Source organism: Bombus bifarius, unplaced genomic scaffold, assembly GCF_011952205.1.
Source record: "Bombus bifarius isolate JDL3187 unplaced genomic scaffold, Bbif_JDL3187 scf7180000007987, whole genome shotgun sequence".
In the NCBI taxonomy this organism is placed as follows: Eukaryota; Metazoa; Arthropoda; class Insecta; order Hymenoptera; family Apidae; genus Bombus; species Bombus bifarius.
This window is the reverse complement of record NW_022884369.1, coordinates 926,746-939,463: the sequence shown is the minus strand read 5'-3', so window position 1 is coordinate 939,463 and position 12,718 is coordinate 926,746. Positions and strand designations below refer to the sequence as shown.

General features: G+C 47.7%; 2 protein-coding genes across 2 annotated transcripts in view; one reads left to right on the top strand and one right to left on the bottom strand.

Annotated features, from left to right (window-relative positions):
- LOC117205179 (lysine-specific histone demethylase 1A) overlaps nucleotides 1-12,718 on the top strand; it is a 108,660-nt gene that overhangs the window by 45,502 nt on the left and 50,440 nt on the right. The gene's annotated exons all lie outside the window — the stretch shown is intronic.
- LOC117205177 (toll-like receptor Tollo) lies at nucleotides 3,497-9,635 on the bottom strand. The gene has a single exon (XM_033443332.1). The coding sequence runs from the start codon at nucleotides 9,006-9,008 to the stop codon at nucleotides 5,292-5,294; it is 3,717 nt and encodes a 1,238-aa protein (XP_033299223.1). The 5' UTR covers nucleotides 9,009-9,635; the 3' UTR covers nucleotides 3,497-5,291.

Genomic DNA, 12,718 nt, shown 5'->3' with positions numbered 1-12,718 from the left:
GGAACTTTTCTCTAAAAACAAGACCGGTTCCGCGAAAGAATCGACCGACTGAATGACAGTACGTAGGAGAACTGTAACCCGCGGATATTTCCGCAACTCGTAAACTTGTTCTCTCCAAACCTAATATTCGAAATGGATAGCAGCGACGAAAGTACCTAACCAATCAAATTCCACATATCGGAGGGATTCAGTCTTGATGCTCGTTCAGTTTATACCTCGATCAAAGGCGGCATTTGGCTTTGCAAAGAGCAGCGGTAACCGGTATACACCGCCGAGAGTCGAAAAATCACTGGTCACGTTTTTTCTGCTCGCCGGCAGCTTGAATATTCAACGAAATGTCCATCGCGCCCTTTGGCTTCGGCTCCACCCTCCAGTTCTAGCGCATGTTCTTAATCATGTTCCTCGTTGCATTGGTTTTTTACAGCTCGTATCGGCCTCTACTTCGATCGATCTGCTACACGATCTACCAACAACGCACGATCGATGTGTCTAAACCGACCAGCCCAGTGGTTTCAATTCGCTCTCATAATTCTCCGTGATTCTTTTTTTCGCGCACGGTAGTCGCAACAGGTTGCGCGATATCGCCGATTTTTCCACGCCCCGTGAAATTATAGCTCGGTGAGTCCCGGCCTAGCGATCCTTTCAACGTTGGAAGCTGAAACGATGCGCAGCACTGCTTCGTGATATGTTGTTAAGGGCTTGTTAATTACAAAAGTGGCCGAACAGGATCAGCGGACGGGTAGTAGCGAGGTAATGGCGGTGGGGATTCAACCGTGTTAGGTGTTCTGATAAAGAGAAAGAGCTATTTTCCATCCAGAGTAACCCAACGTCAGCCGCAAATACTTAATACTCCGATAAGGGAAGTAATTGAACCGAGTAAATACGTTTCTAAGCATCCGACTAAAGATACACGACTCGATCACTCCAGGTCAAATTTATACGCGGCATTTGCAATTCATATTTTAGTAGTTGTGTCTCCGTGTCGCACGCGTATGCTAAGTGTCTCTGACGTTACTTTCGCGTGGAGGTCTCTCTTGCTTTGTAGTTGGACTGAGGTGTTTCGACGAATGAATTTAATCGGAAACCTGTTTCTCGAGTCTGGCAAAAATTTTTTAGGCTTACTTCTATTAAAGTAAAGGAATGCACGGCATTAAAGATTAGGTTGAATTCCTTTAACCCTCTACGTACAACAACGCCATGTTACTTGAAAGTTACGCATTTTTCAGAAATTATTTCGTTTCATCTTTGTATTGCCGCTTTATGGTCAAGCAGTTTAATCGTAACAGTGATTCTTAAATCTTCCATAAAACCAAGAGAAAAATTGTAACCAGTGGAACAGCAGAATCTCGATTATTCATGCTCTACATAGCATGACACACCTCTTAATACGAGAGAAGATTATTTTCTTCAATTTCTGTTCTTGCGTCTGGACTTTTTCCTACAAGAAAGCATCCATGAATTTTCCATTAATCGGTGTTCTGATAATCAAGATTCTATCGTGATCTTTTTCCCATGCACGAAGAAGAATCCTGTTATAGAAGGCTGATAATTTGTTTCAAGCATTGAATCTCCATGTTACCACATTTAAATCGTTTTGTACTTTATTCTAGGCGATTAAATTCTCACAAGACAAATATCCAAGCAAATACTGAAACTTTCTCAGCCAATCTCGCGTGCACACTGCTGGATTACCCAGACACTGTTTTCTTGGTCCGAGCGTGGCAATTATTAACGCGTAATGAGAATTCCGGAGGGCATTAAGTAAAACCGCAACGCAAGGGTGTGCGAGATCGTTTCGCGTCTTCCATAATTCGCGTAATCGCGTTTGCCGCGCCGTGACACATATTCGCGTTACTCATAACATCGTGGCAGCTTTGCGTCATATCTGTTGCGCATCGGTGGAATTGCCGGCCGATTCTCGCGCCTTGATTACACGCAGATTACGCGCAATCATAGACAGCGATAGCTCTACTACCCGACACGGTTACATATCAATGCGAATTGCATTCCGCGCGGCTGAAATCTCGCCGACCGACATCGAGTCCCTGGCATTTCGGCCGATCTATCGATTCCTTCCATGTTCGTTCTATTAAATTGTTCTCCTGATCTTTCAGCTGATAGCTGCGGGTAAAAATTTCGAAACAATCCACCTACATACTGTTACGCTTGTTACACGTTGCTTTTGTCCGCTGTAATATAGAAAATTTATTTTGACGCTTGTACAGGCAACCAAAATGTCCACGGTTGATAGGCAACTGGGTACCTCGTGCGTTCTATTAAATAGATTTATTTTACATATTCCTGAAATTGTTAGTTACTCTTCTTATAACCAAGTACAGTTTTTAATAATTTTATTTCAAAATATTTATTCATGCACGCTGTTCTCGATTATAAATATGTTATAAAGATGTCTTCTTTCCTGGTGTTGAGGCAATCGAAATTTCATTTCTTAAAAAAGCAGTAAGAACGAGTGGAGAAACTGTCACAACTGCCTAAAACTGTATTTCAGTCGTCCAACAAATGTACAAACATATTTGAAGGTTCGATACTAAAAATCTTGTACTGAAATTTGTATTTTGAAGACGCGAATCAACGCAGTCTTGAACGTGGAAGATGTAAAAGTATTCAGCATAAAAAATTGCTAAGGAAATTTATATCCGCAATTAATCATTGGAACTTAACCCGATTGCCTGCACGAAGGTTAACTCTATCTACGTTAATTCAATGTTGATATATCATTGCCAATTCATCGATACTAAACCGTGGCTAACTCGAAAAGAAAACTTCCTAGGAGTCCGTTTAATTTAATTACGAGGATGGATCGAGAACACACAAGTTCCTGCTTTATGTAAATGTTCAGGGTGGCGTACGCGAACTAAATTTTCCGGTCAGTGCTATTTCTTCGACCGAATCGAACGGCGATGGTCGTGGATACTAAGATCCCAAAATACGAAGTAGTATAAGGTCAGAGGAACTTTACATATTAACGAAGATAAATTTACCGTGAAAATGTTCAGAATGTCTCTTTCAATTGCCTATTATTGTTCGTATCATTGAACTCGGGTATTACGGTGAGAAATCAATTATGTCATTGAGAAGCGGTGTCTCTCTTACTTCTATTCATTTCCCATTCGCCTTTGTAATGAGAACGATCAAAGACTCCGGAACGAGGAACGCCGTCCGTACGGTCTTTCACCAAACTATCTGATTTCTATTACAATGAGGCGGCCATTACTTATTCCGTTGATGTAACGGTAACGAAACGTGATGACAGTGTAAACAGACGTGACTCGATTAGCATAAGGTATTGTTTCGTAGTGAAATTTTCTCTTTCTTCTCGAAAACCGGAAGTTTGCGTACGTTTACGGCTTTGTTCGACCGCGGCGAGAGCAAATATTCAATGATTGTCATTTAAGAGGTGCGTTTAAAATATGAATTCGTTGAACGAAACGCCGTCGATCGCAGGGAAACGGGACTGCAAGAATAACACAGAAAATAAGAAGGTGTTAAAAACATAAAAATAGAGCATTTTATTGTTTTCAGTCACAGGTTTTTATTCTAATGTTATCTTTCACGTCGTCGAGAGTAGTTTGCAAGTGGACAGAAAAGAAGAATAAAACACAGAGGAGTCGCTTGCGAGGAAAGCCGAAGGAGATTGTTTCACGTTTGTACATTGTGTTTGAATTATTTATAGCGGATTTTGCTTTAGTTTTCTTGCGTGACGCGCACCTTTTTGAATCCGACCGTCGCAGGCTTTCAGTGAAAAACATCGACCTTTCTTCTACGGAATTTAATATACCTCGTTCTTGAGCCTACTCGAATGACGTTCGAGTACGGATAACATCTATAAAGGAATAAAAGAAAAAAAAATAAAACAAAGGCGGACCGTCGAATTCAAACAGAGACCTCGCGTGGCACGCGATTTTCTTCGATTCGAACGACGTACGCAAGAAACCACGCGACGCCTCCCGTTCAACGTTTCCGGACGAAATAAATAAGATATGTATAGAGTTTGCACGCATTAATACTTTACAAAAGATAGAAGATACAAAAAAGAAATCGCCCACGCGTCAGCGTTTATCGCCGTAACGCGCAAAGCTGTCTCGTAGCTGGGAATGAAGTTTGCCGGTCTAAGTACAATTAAATACACATTGGATTAACGCTACGATTAGAGGAGGAAGTGGTATCACTGTGTCAGCTCGGCGAGGTGAACGTGCCCTGGTTGGAAACTCGAACGACACAGAGCGACTCGAAACTCGTCGATCGCCGATTTACGATCGCTTGCGCGAGATTTTATTCGAGGATTTTCGACTTGAAATCGTTTTCGAATCGTTCACGATCGACAATTTACGGGCACGAAATGATTACACGTCGATGATTTATTTCTTTTTCTCGCGATCGTTCGAATCATCCATTCGATCCCACGAATCGAAGTTGAAGCGTATCGTTCGACAACGACCGAGATATATTCCACAGATTCTCGCATTTCGATTATCCTTCGTACGATATGACGCGCGCAGGCTCTTAGCAAAGGTAAATCCACATGGCACGCCGTGAGCATAGCTCCATGTGCCGCGGTGTGTATCCCGGAGAGTACACACGCTGACGGTACGCGAGAGTATCTCTCGTCCGACGAGATCTTTCACGCACTGTTAACCCTAAATTAACCGTGAGCTTGATCAATCGGGGAACAGTCTTGGTAGACGCAGAAGACGGGAACGTATTTACAACGACTTTAGGCTATCTAGCAAACTCACTGACTTCGCTGCAATGTACAGACACTGGGACGCTAAGTCTCGTATATCCCCGTAATCACGAGGGAAGCACCTTAAATATTATAATCACACACTCTCTCTCTTTCCCTCTTCCTCTTCCTCCTTTTCTTTTTTCTTATTCTCCGTTTCTTCACCATTTTCTTTTCTCTCTATTTACAACAGCACACACTCTCCGACCCCTCATCGACGCACTTCGTTCCTTTTCTTCCTTTATAATTACGTTTCTCATTCTTTTTTTTAAACATTTATACAGATAGACATTCACGAAGTATTTACACTCTATACGCACATCCTATATGCCACTGTATTGCACCGTAGGTAAACGCACTGTGGCGAAGTCGCGCACCGATATATCTCAACTTCCTTCTCCCTTTTCTTCGCTCGCGTCCCGTTTGAATTCGTGGCGACGCCCACTCCCACAGTCCACCGGAAGAATAACGCATACGAACGCGGCTATCCACGCATATACACATTCACACGAACGCACGAACACTAGAGAACGAAACCACAGAGAGCTCATATGTGCACGGAGACGGTACGCGATCCGTTCGATGTCCTGTTGTTGTGCTGCCGTCGGACCGGCGGCGGCTGCCTCGTCCTCTGCGTGGTCCTCTGATTGTTCGGTACGTCCGGCAACGCGAACCGAAGTTTCTCCCAGAATAGCTTGTCGCCCCACTGCAAGTACGTGTTCGTCTTCAGGTATAGCCTAATGTCTGGGTCGAGATCTCGCTGATGAACATCGCCCACTAGCACCAGGATCAGTCGGCGTCTTCGATCACGCAACACCTGATGGTGCGCCGATTTGAAATCGAACCGACACCACTCGGACTTGATGAAGTTTTCGGATAGGACCATTATGGTTCTTCTCGAGGATTCCACCGCTTGGACTATGGTGTCTGCTATGAAGCTTCCGACAGGAAAGTCCCGGTAGTGCAGACACAATTTATAGGAAGGATTCCCCATCTCTAAGACAGGCGCCAATTCCTCGGCAACAAACGCCTCGTCTTTAGAACTGTAACTGACGAAAGCGTCGAACAGTTTGTCCCGATCGTCCCGATCCACTTCGTGGTTTCGATAGAATATCCTCACACCGAATCTCGAGTGGAACCATACACGAAGTTCTTGACGGAACACGAATCCCAACATACAGAGGAGGACTACCAATAGAGAGCCAACTAACGTAGCAACCAAAAGTGGAAGATAGTCCTGTAGCACTTGTTTCTCGATGATGGTCTTGGTATAGTTGCGGTGCACGTCGTTGTCGATGCTACTAGCCCCCGTACACACGCTATCGTTGCTTCTCTCGCGATCGTTGTTCGCCACGGAGAACCCGAACTCGTTGTCCGCGAACACCTCGTTACCGAACGCCTCGAACTCCGTCACGTTGTACACGCAGCGCAACGCGGACGCGTCCGTCACGCGAACGTTCGGCTCGCGGATCCACTCGCGGTAACTTTGAAGATAGTCACACTCACAGGACCATGGATTTCCAGACAAACTGATTTCGATAGAACCAGGTAACGTCCACACGGCTAGAGTCGTCAGCCGATTGCTCTCCAATCGAAGAATGCGTAACGATCGAAGAGAAGAGAAGGTGTCGTTGCCTATCGATACGATTCGATTGCGATGCAAGTAGAGAAGTTTCAGATCGTCCAGTCCTTCGAACTCGTGTCCCTTCAGCTCTCGAATCTTGTTGTCTTGCAGGTGAAGGTCCTCCAAGTCTCTGAGACCGTTGAACGATCGATTTTGCACAATCTCGATGTTGGAGGAATTGAGAAACAGCACTTTGAGCTTTTTACGACCGATAAAAGCGTGACTGGACACCCCGCGCAGGTCGTTCCCGTCCAAATAGAGCCGCGTTGCGTCCATCGGTATCTGTTCGGGCAACTTGCTCACGTGCCCGCCATTCGAACAGTCCACTACGTTCGCAGACCACGATTGATCGTGGTAACACGTGCAGTTCAAAGGGCACGTCATCTCGCAGTCGCAGGCGTCGAAGTCGCAACAGTGGCACAGGGCGAAGCAATGGGTGTCGTATTTGCAGAGAAACTGCGAGTGAGATGCCTCGACCAAAGGTACGAACGCGTGCTCTCGATCGTACAGAAGTTTGCAGTAAATACTCTCCAGATCCATGACTCGCGGTTGCACTCGAGTCTGGTTCTGTCTGTTGACGCGTTGCAACCACTCCATGGTACAGTCGCACAGGTACTGGTTGTCGCCGATGTAAAATTCTGGTAGCGGTTTTTCCGGTGGCACGGCGCTGATACGCAACGCGTACGGCTCCAAGTTACGTATCTGGTTTCCTTTTAACTCGACCGTCGTCAGGTTGGGCTTCTTGAAAAACGAATAACTCTGCACCTTGGAGATCTGGTTGTCGTTGAGGTAGAGCCTCTCCACGCTCATTGGTATCGCGTTTCCGGTGATCTCGGTGAGCTTGTTCTCGCTCGCGTCGAAGATGCTCAGCTGTAACTGGCTCTCGATCTCGAAGTAGTTGCCCAGCTCTCGTATCTCGTTCGAGTGGATGTCGAGCCATTGCAATCCGGTTGGTATCATCGCGTAGTCGAACCATCTGAGTTTATTGTCGCTGACGTTGAGCCAAACGAGATTCGGCAGATTAGTGAAAAGGCCGGCGATGTCCGTCAGTTGATTACCGTCCAAACGGATCGCTTGGAGGTTGAGATTCTCGTCGAAAGTGCCGGGTTCGATGTACTGTATACGATTCATCGCGAGATTTAATATCTTGAGCTCCTTGATACGATCGAAAACACCTTTGGTAAGATTCCCAATATGATTTTCGGTTAATCGAAGCCCGTAAAGCTGGGCCACGTGGTCGAACGTGCCGGTCGGTATCTCCGAAATGAGATTCTCGCCGAGGTCGAGGGTTCGCAGAAGGGGAGTGGCTTTCAACGCGTCCGGAACGGACTTAAGCTGGTTACGGTTCAGGTGAAACTCTTGCAGGGACGAGGCGTTTCTCAGGGAGCTGGGGTGGATCGTGTGCAGCCTGTTGTTGTCCAAGGAAAGCAGATTCAGCACGTAAAGACCACTGAGCGTGGTCGCGTCGATAACAGTTAGCAAATTATAGCTGAGCAACAGGGTGTGAAGATTATAGAGCGCGGAGAACGTGTTCTCCGGTAGAGTTTCCAGGAGATTCTCCTGTAACCGGAGAATCTGTAAGCTGTACAGGTCGCGAAACACGGTCGGATCTAGTCGAGCGATACGATTGTTAGATAGATCGAGCACCACTAAACGTACTAAACCACTGAAAGTAGCTGCGTTCACCCACTCTGCGGTCAACTCGTTATGAGAAAGATCGAGCACCAACAACTGCGTCAGTTCACTGAACAAACCGGGCGGTAACACGTTCAACGTGTTGTTCCTCAAGTGAATCTCCTGGATGTTCCTCGCGTCGCTGAAGAGTTCGGGTGGCAAGCTAGCGAGCCGATTGTCCGCGAGCCTCAAGATGGCTAACGAGGAGAAGCCTTCGAACGCGCGGTCCGCCATGAAACTGATGGCGTTGCATCGGAGGTCGAGACTGTGCAGCCGCGTTAAACCGGAGAACGCGGCGGTCGGCAGTGATTCGATGCTGTTGTTACTTAAATCCAATTCCTTCAAGTTCGACAAACATCTGGATGCTCCGTTGAACCGAAAACTCGTCACCTCGCGCAATCGATTTCTCGTCAAGTTTAAAATTTCCAAATTGACCAGGGGACACAGCGCACCCTCCGGTATACTCCACATGTTATTCTCGCCGAGATCCAATTTCTCCAATTGCCTCAACTCGTCCGTGAACGCTCCGGCCGACACGTCCAGTGCCATCGCCGACCAGTCGGTGTTGTGCGTCCTCACGGTCAAATTACGCAACTCCTTCAACCCTTTGAACGCGTCGTCCGACAGGTTACCGATCTTGCAATACTCGATTACCAGCTCGCGCAGCTCGACCAACGGCCTGAAGCTGCCGGCGCTCAGCGAGCTCTGGTAGAACAACGCGTCGCTGCATTCCAGCCGCAGACGGACCGTATGTTGTGGTTGTATCACGCTGAAGTTGGTGTTCTCCAGCTCGCTGTTGATCGTTCTCAGGCGACAGACCAACGAGACGTCATCCTCGGTGTCACCGGTCGCGACCCACTTGCACTCATCCGGCGCTTTGTACCGGAGCGCTTTGCTGAGAGACGCGCCGAGGACACCGAATATCGTGCCCAGTAATATGGCGAAGAACGCAGGACTGCCCCGCATCTTTCCGCCCGTTCTCTTAATCTTCCATCAAATCTCTCTCGAGAGAAAAAGCGAGAGAGCTCACAGAGAGTGTCCCCACGGCGACCTCCTCTATCTGTCGCGAAACCGGCCGCGATCCATTTAAGTCACGGATCCACCGATTTCTACCTCACATCACCCATGTCACTCCTGGTGTTTCGCCTTTCTTCTGGGACCTCGCATAATAAAGGACGCTGCAAGACTTGCCGCGTTTACCTTCCGCGAGCTAAGATTTCTCCTAGATATTTATATTTTTACGTTCGCCTTACGGTGTACGATAAGCTTTATAATCCTGGAGATTTCATCCTAGAGTACCACGAGAGGCGTATTTATCCTGAATCGTTGGTTGATGTCGGTACACTGTGCGAAACGTGACGCGCGTGGGTTCACCGACCTCCCGAGATTATCGATACTATATACTCGTCGAACCAGAGGATAAAAATCGTTGAGCGACGAACGAAAAGTCACGGATGTTTGATACACGGTGTATACGGCTCCGGTAAGACCCACGGTTCTCCGAGGACTGGTTGGCAAGTTGTAAGGCCCGAAGTGGCACCGCTACCCTTGCCCCTCCGCCTACCCTTGCCTGTTTCTCTTCGCCTCCCTTCCCCTCTCAGCTGTCCTTCCTTCCCCCACCTTTACACCTTCTCTCCTCGTCGTCGTCGTCGTCGTCCGTAGCCGGGGCCCGACGTTCTGGCAAGCCTATAAAAACAAGACAGGTACACTCTCTGGGCCCTTACAGTGGCTCCTCAGCATCTGCAGCCTCCATCCACCACGTCCACTTCGTTTCCTCGTCCCACTCTGTGGGATTCTGTTAGCTCGAACCTCGTTCCACGCGCGTTTCGTATTCTCCTCGTTCCCCTCTTCGTCCCGGTGTTCCCCATGGCTCCTGCCTCCTTCTCTCGCTCTTCCTTTCGTCTTTTTCTCTCTATCGTTGTGCCGGCCGTATTGCCGAGTTCGATTCGTCCGTGAAACCTTGCCTCACCGTCATCTGTTCTCACATCGTTTCTACGATTCTGTCACGACGAATGAAACCTCGAAAAAGAATGTTTGCTCAATGCCTTTGTGCGAATCCCGTTCCCATTCGCATTCCAGTTGTCGCGAGTCCACACGGCTAGTATTTTGCAACTAGTCTCCCTTTTCCCTCTTCTCCTTTTCTCTTTTGCGCCAGCTTTCGCGCGCGCCTCTTTCTCTACCTGTCGATTTATAATCTACGCGAGTGGCTGCTGTCTGTGTATCGAATGTGTGTTACACGCTGGGATACATTGTTCTTTCGTCCGGATCACGCAGGATTTTCGCGCAATTGAAAATTCCCTGCCTGTCCAGTATAAGTGAGAGTTAGTCGTGGATACTAATCTCGAGAAGAAGCTACGCGTGAATTGCAGACGCGCGCGCGTATTTTTATTAGTATCCCTCGAAGCGTGGGGGAACTTCGTCCCAGGGGATCTCGTAAAATCTTCGATGATCGTTCAAGTAACGAGAAATAATGGAACTATAGAGAAAAGAACACCGTCCACGTGGTATATAAGAAAAGAAGGATGAAGAAAAGAAAAACAAAGAGACAAAAAGATGTGGAAGGGTTGAGAAGCGTGTGTTACGTTGAATGGGGTGCGTGTGGCTCTTTTGGTAAAAGTAACAAGTGAAATACTTTCCTTTCATGGGGCGTTTTCCGCTTCGTCATTATTAGCTTTATGGTCTGTTTGGGATTCGCGCATTCCCGGGTCCCCATTGAGTGTAAAACGATCGGCCGCATTGTGTCAGGAATCGTGTGTTAGGGACACGTCAAGTGGTTGCCCACAGAGGAAGAGAACGAGAGAGCGAGAGAGAGAAAGAGTGGGAGAAGTGCGCCTCCTTTCAGAAAACAGTGCTCGGTAGCTTCCATCTCCCGTCGTTGAAAAGTGATTTGTTACCTTTACCTGGGCCAAAGTAGGGGCCCAGCATTGGCAGGCTTCCCTCTCGAATACATCGTTGTTCCACCGGTTGATTTACTCATCGAAATTCAAATAAGAGGATACATCATTTTCATTGGCCCAATAAAAGTATCATTAGTAAAATGAATGCTGGCTGTCCGCTCTCGATTCGTTCCAGTTCCAGCCTACAATGTATCCTTTGCTTCGTTTTATTTCGAACCTCTGGGAAAGGGTTTATCGAAGCTCTTGCAAAAGCTTCGTCAAGTACGACATCAAGTACTTTCAGGTATTCCACGGGGGAAAACGAGAGTCGAACAGGACTCGTAATTGCGGGGTGGCTACAACGAAATAACGGATAGTGCTCACTGTCATTAATAGCAGCGGGGGAAAATAAATCGTACTGTGGAAGTGAATCTCGCAGTCGGTATATTTTATCGTCCGGTTTCATTGATCCTTATTACAAGATCTTTACCAAGGCCGCGGGCTTAAATCGGTATAATATTTCACCTTTCCGCAGCGGTCGTCTCTCCTGCCGCGGTAATATCGTCGATGGCCTGCGTTTTAGTCATCGGGTATCCGGTGTTTCGCAAATTAATCGCGTATCACACGTCTCACCGGCGAAAGTGTGACGAATATTTTGGCGCCTCTCTTTTTCTCCCCGTCGTGTCGCCTCTCATTTACACGGAAGCCCCGGTGTTTTTCTAGGAAAAAGTCGCACCTTTCCGCGTAGACGACAGTCTGCGTCTACCTGCGACGTAGAGGACGAAGGCCGTGCGAATACCAAAAGCAAAAGAAAAGATAGTCAAATCATCGTTCTAAAATTCCTGAAGGGAAAAGAATGTGGCTCTCTCAAGTGCGCTTAATTGCACCGTAAAATCAAATAATCGCCTTCCCAACTGCGGATGTTACACGGTACGAAAGAGATGTTCGCAAAAATTACAGTCCGGGTGCCGATAATTCTTTGGAATCGTTTAGGGTAGTGGGCATTGCGCAATCCTTCGCGAGTCGGAGCCACGAAAAGAATGGATTCCCATGATTTCTCCGGGAACCGGCGATCCAACGCCACTTTTTTCCTCCCGGCTGTCGGGTTTGATTAGCGAAGCGATGTGAATGAGCCTTAAGAAGGAGGATGCCCCGATGGCTGCGCCGCTGAAAGGTGGCTAGCTGGCGGCTGGGATCGGCGAAAGCGGTCAGTGATCGCTGGGGCCTCATGCTCGTCTCCCACTCTCTTTTCCCCTCTCTGACTGCCCTTCCCTCATCCCTTCCTTTCGTCCCTTCGTTCCCCTCTATCCGAGGCCCCTGCATTCCCCTCCTACCTTCGGCTCGAACGCCCCACCAGCCCGCCCCTGGGCCTAGTCTCCTTTCAACGGTGCAGGTGACGGGGCATTCTTTTAAATCTAATCAACTACCGAACCTCGGTCCGATGTATACAGGGTGTTACCGAACTGGTCGGCCTGACAGCATCCTTAAAAATAGGATACCGGTCGAGTCCTGACAAGGTGTCCACTTATCGAGCCGGCCAAGGTGGCCGCGTGTAATTCATGGGTTCAGAGGGAAGAGAAGAGGCAGCACTCTCCTGCTTCTGTCGTTTCTTCTCTCGTTCTCCCTCGTGACTTCTCCTTTGGACCATCTCTTTCCCTTCTGATAAAAAACGAGGCGCGAAGGCTCGTTCGATTCCTCTCCTCCCTGTTCGATTTTCAACGTGTTTAAGGGCAGCCGAGTTTCAGTTACGAAATCCTCTCCGGCATACAGGAAATCGACGGCCGTGATCGATCGTGCCTT